General features: G+C 45.2%; 1 protein-coding gene across 1 annotated transcript; it reads right to left on the reverse strand.

Annotated features, from left to right (window-relative positions):
- Nucleotides 1-1,549: 1,549 nt before the first annotated feature.
- Nucleotides 1,550-7,512, reverse strand: lgi2a (leucine-rich repeat LGI family, member 2a; the record flags this gene model as incomplete). The annotated part of the gene is made up of 7 exons (XM_080023738.1): nucleotides 1,550-2,367; nucleotides 2,553-2,717; nucleotides 3,665-3,834; nucleotides 4,292-4,363; nucleotides 4,581-4,652; nucleotides 4,825-4,896; nucleotides 7,493-7,512. The coding sequence occupies 7 exons, from the start codon at nucleotides 7,510-7,512 to the stop codon at nucleotides 1,550-1,552; spliced, it is 1,389 nt and encodes a 462-aa protein (XP_079879864.1).
- Nucleotides 7,513-9,962: the final 2,450 nt, after the last annotated feature.

The following is a 9,962-nucleotide window of genomic DNA, read 5'->3' on the forward strand; positions in this document are numbered from 1 at the left end:
AAAAAGACAACCTGTCTGTGATACAGCGTGTGTATTCCTTTTTTTGTTGTTGTTGTTGTTGTTGTTGTTGCTATGATACGCATTCCTTTTGTATAGAAGCACTTTGTTTTTTGAGAATATTTAGTTTTATTAGTCGTATCCAACACTCCGATCGGAATGTCATGCTCTTGCAAAACGGCATTCATTTTGAAAGAAAATGCAAAGAAATCTGGTTCAAAATTCCAGTGTGGTATGGCAAACAGGACATGGAGCTTGCGTCGTGTGTCACGACACACTTTGTATTTTCTGCAGTCGTTGTTTTTAAAAAGTGTGAACGAAATGAAAAGCATTTTAAGACGATTCGCAAACGTGTTACCCCTGCATTCGTGACCATGGAAATGATGCCACTTATGTTTTTATGTCGTCGTTTTGTTTCCCTAAAATGAGCGACCGATAGCCTCGGCGACCTCAAAAGTGTTTTCCTCAAAGGGGTATTCATCGATCGGGAGTCGTTTAAAAAATAGATCAGTTTGATGAATCAAATTATTCAACGTGTAAATTGACTACATTTCCCTGACGTTTCCCCTCAACTACATGTAAGGACACCACACACGCTTCCTAATGTAACCCCTGGTTTAAAGGTAGGTTGTGTCATGTTCACGAGGACTCTCCCTTCGCATTTCTATCAAATAATAATAATAACGGTATCGAAACAGATAAGGCTTGAGTTATACTAATCAGCCCCCAATCTATCAAACTAACACCACACACAGTTTGATATCCTACACTACGCTCTTAAGGCCCGTATCTATAATTAAAGGTTTGTGCTTTAGAGACATTTTCTCCCTGTAATTACAAAGCGAAGGGGTGTCATCATTCATCACAGCCAGAGGGGGCGCTAGAGGCCGTTACCGCACCGGACCCCCAGTGCAGATAGATAAGGCAACCGCTCCTGACTACCTCGGCTTCCCCCCGACATGGAAATCAAACCGAGACACAAAAAAGATGGAGGAATGACGTATGTCAGGTCTGTAGGCTCGAGTTGGATTGTTTTTTTTTTCTTTGTCGTCTTTTATAAAACAACAATCACATGAAATATTGAAAAGATTGAAAAATCCTTGTATTTTCTTTTGTTTTAATCCGTACGATGATGATTTCAATTTTGATATTTTTTTCGTTTCAATGGCGTCCGGAACGGCGGCTAGTATTTCATGTCACTTACAAATGCAGGTCGCCCGCCCTTCCTGGCGGTCCGTCAGCCGAGCCTTCCCATTGGTCGAGCTTCGCGATGCGTGATGAGGCGTGAGGATTGAACATTTCCATGTACAGGACTTACAAACACAACTCAAGCCTTCGTAGAAAGATCCCGAGTGATGAGGTTTCCTATCTGACCCAGGGGTGATATTTACAGAAAAATAATTCTAATAAATGTTGTTTTTTGTTGTTGTCGTCGTCGTTGTCGTCGGTTATATCCACATAACCCCTTTCCTTTCTGGAACTGTAGAGTGGAAGACATTGGATGCAGGAAGGGGGCGGTAAGGCCTGCTCAGGTCACATCCGCCTCGCTCGCTCACAAGCTCAAGTCAATGATGATGTGCTCAAAGATCTGAGTGTTGCCCTTGAAGCTGGAGGCAAAGATGAAGTTCCTGCGGTCGGTGGAAACCAAGGTGAAGGAGCGCGGTGCCTGGATGTACAGCTCCTTGAAGCGCTCAAACACTTTGTTCTCCGGGTCCCACAGGTAAATCTGCGAGAAGGTGTAGTCGCTGCCAAGCGCCAGGTAGTAGCGATCCTTGAAGGAAAAGGGCTGCAGGATCATGGAGCCTCGCGAGGGAAGAGCCTGGACCTCGGCGAACTGCTTGGCGCCCCAGCGCAGGACCTTGGAGTCCCCGATGTAGCGCGTCAGAGCCAGGTAGAGCTCTTCCTTGATCCGGAAGTGTTTCACCGCCACCACGTCTTCCATGTTGGGGATCTCGCCCTGGAGGGTGAACTTCTGGTTGCTCCGGCTCCACTGGTAGATGGTGGGGACCTGTGAGCGGCTGGCCAGGATGAGGTGGGGCTTCCCGTCCAAGTCCAGGAACTCCGCGTCCGTGTCGCGGTACCACTCGTGCAGGGACTGGTACGAGTAGAAGCCCTTGTCGTTCCACTTGTAGAGTGTGGACAGGCCCGCTTTGGAGCTGTCCGCGATCACGAAGAACCAGTCGTCGCCAATCCGGAAGGCCTCGATGTCGTTGGGCTTGGAGATCTTGGACACCTCGATGTCCTGGAACTTGTTGAACCTGCTCTGGTCCTCGTCAAACTTGTAAATGTGAGATCCCCCGAAGAGCTGAGCCACAATGACAAACACCTGGTCCTGGATAACCACTGACTTGCACCCCACAATGGACTGGCCTAACGAGCAGTGTGAAACAGAAATGCAGTGTTTAACGCAACATTGTTCTTCCTTTTTGTGTTTCATGCTCTTGCAATGCAATGACATCTTATCTGATAAAATGTACACGTCAGTTTACATGTTCGCCCAGATGGTCAACGAAGTCGGAATACCACATGTTCATGTATTTAAGATGCAACCATACCTGTGATGTTGTCGTAGGTCCTGAAATTCATCTCTATGTGGTCCCACTGGAAAACCATACAGCTCTCCGTGTTGGGAGCGGCAATCGCAACGTAGACGTCGTTCTTATATGTGAACGTGTCGACAGACAGCGACTCCGACGCCACAGACTGGTGCAGAATAAAATCTGTCGAGACATTGGATGGTAAATGGTGGTCAAATAAGCTTTTTGCACTTAAAGGCACAATCAGTAATATTTGTCGACGAGCGCTAAGGGAAGCCATGGAAATTGCACCAACAATGCCAAACATGTCTCTAATGTATGGTGGCGATAAACCGGGTCACGGCAGGTATACACCAAAAGACTTCGTCAAGTCTTTCAAAAGACAGACATCGCATATTGAAAGACTTTTTCCCCATCCCGGCCGTGCACAAACCATCGGATTGGCAACGGCGCTGATCACAGGGGATTACACATCTTGGCATTCGAGGACACACCAGAGGAGCTGAGACGCAAGAGTTTCCGACCGCCTCAAATCGAGCGGCGGCCGATGACGGGAGCGTGGTCCGAATGACTCTCAACGCCAGATTTCCTGACGATTGTCTTAGAACCTCAAAGAAATTGTCTGGGACTCGAAAAATCCAATCAAAAGTCCCTTGGTGTTGACTAGGCATGGCACTTTTAACCAAAGTAGCAGCAGCATCCTGTTCATTCTCCACGATGCTCGTTCTGGTTTTTGGTTTTTCGCAAATTCGAATAAGCTCAAAGGAAGAAAACCGGTCATTTAGTAACGGAACGTTCGCAACTAAAGTGAAACCACTTTAGTGGGATAATCGGCACAGCTCATGGAGCGGGGACTGAGCGGAGACTGACAGGTCTGGGGATGACGGGTGCTTCCTCCGAAAAAGAGTCCAATGCGGACGGACCGCCCGCTTGGAGAGCTTGAGATATCGGCAGCCGTCCAAGGTGGCGGTGGGCCGAGCGACCTTCAAACTTCAACGCCAAAAATTGAACAGAAATCGTCATCGGCATTCAACTTTTTTTCCAAGGTTTCTATCGGTCGCTTTTCTGGTCGCCGAGGCACGGATGCCAGTTAGACGCCGGCGCTGCCAGCTGGCTGGGGCCCGTCTCACCCGTGGAGATGCATTCGTTGTGCAGGCTGGCCATATCATTGAGACGCTTGCCCTTCATGTCCTCGGGGCCGGCGCACACAACATCCGACACCGTGGCGTTGGTGCTCTTCAGCCACGTCATCAGCCACTTGGCCCGGCAGTCACACTCAAAGGCATTGCCGCGCAGATCCCTGCAAAAAAGGCATGCGAGTGATCAGGGTTTCATTTCTACCAGTGAAAGACTCTGGAAGGCATCTCTGCTGTTGGATCAAGGTCTAATGCTTGTGCAGAGATAGATCATTTCAAGCGTGCAGATGACTCAGTCACCTGCACAGCACTGTGTACACATTTCATATAAAGACTATGAATTATTTTTAGGGACTTTCCCTGAATTTTTCCAGCGCTATTTAGCTGTTCACAAGGACTCATTAGGAACGAGGGCTTGGGAGGTTTGAAGACGGACCAGCCCTGAAGAACCCAATGGTATTTTCAGGTCCTTTAAAGTACTGTAACACTACTTGTCAAAAGTTTAGTTCAAGTACTGTACTTTGAGGACCGCCTGTGCACCCTGTGTATATGCGATGGCATCTATCCTATACAATGTTTATACGAGACCGTGGAGATGAAATGACCGAAACGCAAACTTACAACTCTATCAGAGAGTCCAGGTCGATGAAGAGATCCCGGGGCAAAGCTTTTATCTTGTTATTTGCCAAAGAGCTGCAGGGAAACAACAACAATCAAGGCAATCCAACAAACAGTCCGTGGCAGTGCTTGAATGGTCTTCACTCCATTTTAATCTGGTTTTGTTGAATGTGAAACCACGATTGATCATTTACTGCTATTAGACGCTTACTGTTGGATATTACCAATACAGAGAGCATTCCACAAGCAGTGTTAGTTCAATAAATGAACATAAATAAAGGGTGAAACTCACAGGTGAGTCAAGTCCCTGAGTCCTCTGAAGGCGTATTTCGATGCGGTCTCCATTTTATTGCTCTCGATGAATCTGTGGAAACATGGCAACACAGCATGGTGAATCCCAGTGGGGCATTAACTTTTGGGCGCTGACATACACAAGTCAAGCTGACTAAGAGAAAGTCAGATCACTATCGTAACCCCCGTTTTAACATGAAGCCCTTTTTGCACGTCGAGCTTTTCCGCGGCATAAATCTACTCACAGGTACTCCAGGTGGGAAAGGCCTGAGAAAGCGTCGTCCCGTAAAGTTGCGAGAGAATTGGAATTGAGAAGCCTGTGATAAATGACCAGGGAGAGAAAAGCACAAGATGATTAATAAAAACCAAGTAAGACGGCAAGAGTGAATAAAGAATCTGTGTTTTGGCCGGAAGAGTCGACAGTCATCGGTCACCGCATGAGGTGTTGAATGCCATCAGCTTTTGGGCATTTAAGTGCATAGGTGATTTGTAATAGTCCCTGAACTTGAAATTGATTTAAATTTTCGAGAATAATGCTCAATTCAATTGAAGTTGGAACCTCTGAAAATCCGCCTGCCTACCGGGAAAGTGCAAAGGAACGGCCATTTGAGTCAGAATTCCAAGTTAGAGTTTCGGGGCAATTTCGATCAGACGTGAGGTTTGGCTTTTGTTTTTTTTAAACGTAAATTTAAAAAAACGTTTAACTTTGATCTAAACTACTCTGTATTTACCAGATATTTATACTGTATATACTTTACACTGTTTTACGCGACGCTTGTAAAATTAAAAGAATTGCACATATTTGCGATGGCACAGCTATTTTCCCCCTGAACAGAAACAATGGAGGCACATTCAGTTCGGACGTTGGCACCGGCGACTCGGAATGATCTGCTCCCAGTTTTCACCGGAACACAGCGTTATAAGGTGATAACGGACTCGCTGGCAAGCACAAACTAATGTCACCCACGGAGAGCAGAGCCTTTCCTCCGTCCTTCTGTCACCGCAGAAGGACGACGGGTCACAGAGGCAGGCGGTGACTGATAAACGAGCCAATGCTTCGACTGGAACGTCACAAGCATCCCGTCCTGAGGCCAACGTGATATGAGTCATCGATGTCGCTGCCTTTTGTCCCCGCAAGTGATACTCTCTCGTGGCGTGAAGCCGTGACACATTGAAAGCCAGAGTGAGGTCCTCAGCTGCTGGCAAAAGACATGGGTGTAGCCAGGAAAACACATTATTCCCACTTATAATAATCATCAACAACAACAACAAGGAAATATGATTTAAACAGCAACAGTCTCTCAATTCGATATAGCCCCGTTTACGGGATTAAAATGAGGAACAGTTAAATGGGTGCATGATGATTGAGCGAAAACCAAATGATAACAAAAGTAAAGTATTTCACTGCATATATGTATGAAAGTATGTATATTTGTGTGACGAATAAACCTCTTGAATCCTTGAATCCTTGAAATAGAAAAAAAATATAGAAATGCATAAATAGCGACGTGCAATGGCATTCAATTACCTGCAATTGCAATTACATTACTCTATCAGTGTGTATAATAATCTAGTTCAGACTTGACCCTCCGGCCATGAAAGCCCAAACTATTATAATCGTCAACAAACAACTGCTGCTCTCAAACTAATTAGAGATGTAACGCATCGGGGCGGTGCAGTTTACGTACATGATGGGTTTTCGGCTTTTTGTCCTTCCGCATCTTAAAGTGCGGAATAATGTGCAGCCGGCCGATCATTATCGCAAAAACCACCGCTGGCGGGGTGACCAGCCTTCAATCAGCCTGACGGGGCTTGTTTCATGATAACGGCTGGCTGCACAGTACCGCTATTGCCCTTGCTACACGGTTATCCCCCGAACGCCCGGTTTAAGTGCCTCTGCCAAAAAAAATAGTTCCACCCCAGCGGAGCCAACGCCGCGTGAAACGAGGGGTAGGAAAACCGCAGGCGGTGAAGGGGCTGGCCGAGTGCCCGCGGCGAAGGCCGTTATTAACAGACAGCGGCCATTATTCAGAAATAAGCGGGCGCTAATTGCCGGTATATTTTTCCGATATTATTCCACAGAGCCGGGCGATGAGATGGAAATAAACAACATGTGTCGTGCGCTCCGGTGCTCTAACGCGCTCGTCTGCCCCCTCTTTGTTTATCCCAGCATCACATTAGTGTATAATGGAGTCGGAGGAGACCGGCGGCTTCCGGTAAGTACGACCGGTCGGGCACGGCACAAAAGTGCGTTGCACTTTCGAGAGATGTTCATAATTTAGAAGACACACAACATCTACAGCATCTCATGACTTAGCCGGGCGTCAGCATCGACGCTTTGAAGCCAGGGTGAACCACCGTGGACTCTTCTGTACTCTCCTGTACGCTGCAAATACACCAAACTGGTCGACAGAATTACTTTTATTACTTTAAATCCCCACCCCCCCGGAGGGTTCATAAAGTGGAATCATATCTTTATCTCATCCCAGCTCAAGGCTTGCTCTGCAGGGTTGGAACGGCAGAGTCCCCCCCCACCCCCCGACTCCTCGACTGCATTGTCAGCAGCCGAGTGAATGTTATTGTAGTAGATGTCCCACTCTTTATGTAACCCATTCTCTGTTCTGCAGCAGCGTTGGCGGCATCCTCATTCTGCTCCATATCGTGCATCGATTACCTGTAAAAACGTACAATCAAGAGGAATGTCCCGATATTTCATGCGTCAGTCGGGCTGACAGAAGCGCGAACATGTTGTTAACCCAAGTCTGCAAACTGAAAGTTGAACGAAAAGTCAACAAATGGAACCGCAGATTTCTACTTTTTCATACGTCTGTTAAAATAATAATAATAGTAAATCCAGCAATTGAATTTGTGTATTGTGACTGAAATGACTGTAAATGTCTGGAGGATTCTTACAGTAGCTGGAGGGAGGGCATGTGTGCAAACATCGCCTCCTTGACCTCAGAGAAAGTCCCATTGACGATGCTCCTGCAGAAAATAAATAATACAGTAAGTGTTGCGACCAAAACCAAATAAAAGATGTGCGATTGTGATCTTGAGTGGAGAAGGACAGTGCCTCGGCTCCCTATTCAGAAACAGCTATAACTTTGTAGTAGCAGCATCACATCTAGACACATGTGGATGGGGAAAACAACTTGATCCTCATTGGTGTTGCATAGGTTTTGCAGAGGTTCTACATTATGCATATGACATACTGTACTGTAAGGTATTGCAGTTACTGGGAGGGATTACAACGGATGCTTGATTCAATACATGGCACGGTGCTTAGTAATTGCATAGGAATTGCAGATGTCATACATATGTGTTGTATAAGTATGACATGAATATTTGATAGGTATGACATATGTATTGCATAGGTATGACATGAATATCGCATAGGTATTACATGGGTTTTCCATAGGCATTGCATAGATACTACATATTTACTACATGGGTATTATGTATCACATTACATGGGTATTGCTTGATTAAATACATTACACATAGGTATTGCATAGGTTATACATAGGGAGCCTATTGTAAACGTTCAAAATAGGTATTGCATAGGTTCTGCATACTGTAGGCGTTGCATAGGTCCTACATAGGCATTGCAAGGGTACAGCACATGCATACGACATATTACAAGGTATTCAGGTTAAATCTCGGCTCCTGGGTGAAAATGCACCACGCAGGGCAGTTTACTCACAGGGAATTGACGTCGTTGGGTGAGATCCTCGGGACGTTGGAGGATCCGACGCAGATGATGGACTCCTTGGAGCAGCTGCAGGACGAAGGGCATCGGAAAGCCTTCTTCAGATCAGCCGGCGCGGGCGTGCACAGCAGCCACAGCGGGAACAAAGCCCAGGTCTTCATCGGCGGCATCTCTCCGGTCCGGTCCCGGCTCGCATGTGCGTGCTTGGAAGGTCTGGAGCGGCGAGGCGGACCCTGCAGCCTGCACCGTGGAATGCTGCACTGGATCCCTGACATCAGCAGATCAGCTGCAGCTCAGACCACTTTCATTATTTATTTAAGTCTGAGGCACTGCGCCGCGCACGGAAAAACAACAGTATTGTTAGTATTATTATTATTATTAGTATTATTATGATTATCATGATCATTATCATTATTATTGTTATTAATCATGATTATGATCATTATTATTACTACTATTATCATCACTATTATTGTCATCATCATTATTATTACTTAGTATCATTATTATTATTATCATTATTAGCATTATTATTATTATGATTATTAGCATTATTATTATTATGATTATTAGCATTATTATTATTATGATTAAGGGTCCTTGCAGCAACATGCGTTTTAAGATGAGACTTCATTTTTTTACATTATAATATAAAACAAATGATTTCAAATAGGCTACAGTTTAACTAATTCGACTATTTAAAATGCCCATCAAGTTTATATTTTCCAAAAGTCAAACCTAATAAATATATTTGTAGAATGACATAGGATATCATAACTTATCATTATCAATCATGACTACAGTTAGAAGATATTAGTAGAGGTCTTGCAGCTTTTCAAGGTTCACTTCAATATTTGGGATTCCTTTTTTTCTTTACATTTAAAGCATTTTTTTTTAAGAAAGCAACTCTTGAAAATACAATAAATTATTTAACATAGGCTACAACTGACCTACTCCCTACAAGAGGAATGCACCAAAACAACAAAAAGATGTCGAATGAAATGTTCGGCAGGATAGGAATCACAACTACAGTTGCATATTGCAAAGGACATTAAATCCATGAAACTCAAGATAGGGGCCTTGGTGCTGTGTGTGTGGTGATTCTCAACCTTTTTTCCAATTTGATACGCAGTAAGGCCATGGATCCCATTTGATTCGATTTTTTACTGTTGGATATGATTTAGTCCAAGCTTCTACACCTGTATATACTATAGTTAAAAAAATGGTTGGATTGAAATATTCATCATTTTGCTGGGGACCCCGTGAAAAATCTTGGACGTTCACTTGTGGGTCCCCGGACCCTAAATTGAGAACGCCTCTTGTAGTTCATAGACACCCAATTACAGCAGTGCATGGACGGTGCATTAAGGTTTGGCCAGACCCGCCGCACACTTTCAAGATAAGTCACATAATTCACATGAAAATCGATGGGATTTATTGCAGGTCATGGGTGTGGGAGTCAAACAGGGGCCCATCCCCTCTCATTCCCATAAAGGATCAGATGTTACATTCGAGAAAGGTTTGCGGAACGGGTCCATATCATGTCCCTGCACCAGCTGGATTCCACGCAGCCTGCCAGGAAGCAGCTGGGAGCCGGAGGGCGATTTGTCATCTGCCAGCGTCCCAGGGCCCTGGAAACCCTCATGATAGAGTATATCCTTGCAGCAGACGCCG

This window comes from Zeus faber (genome assembly GCF_960531495.2).
Source record: "Zeus faber genome assembly, chromosome: 22".
Lineage (NCBI taxonomy): Eukaryota > Metazoa > Chordata > Actinopteri > Zeiformes > Zeidae > Zeus > Zeus faber.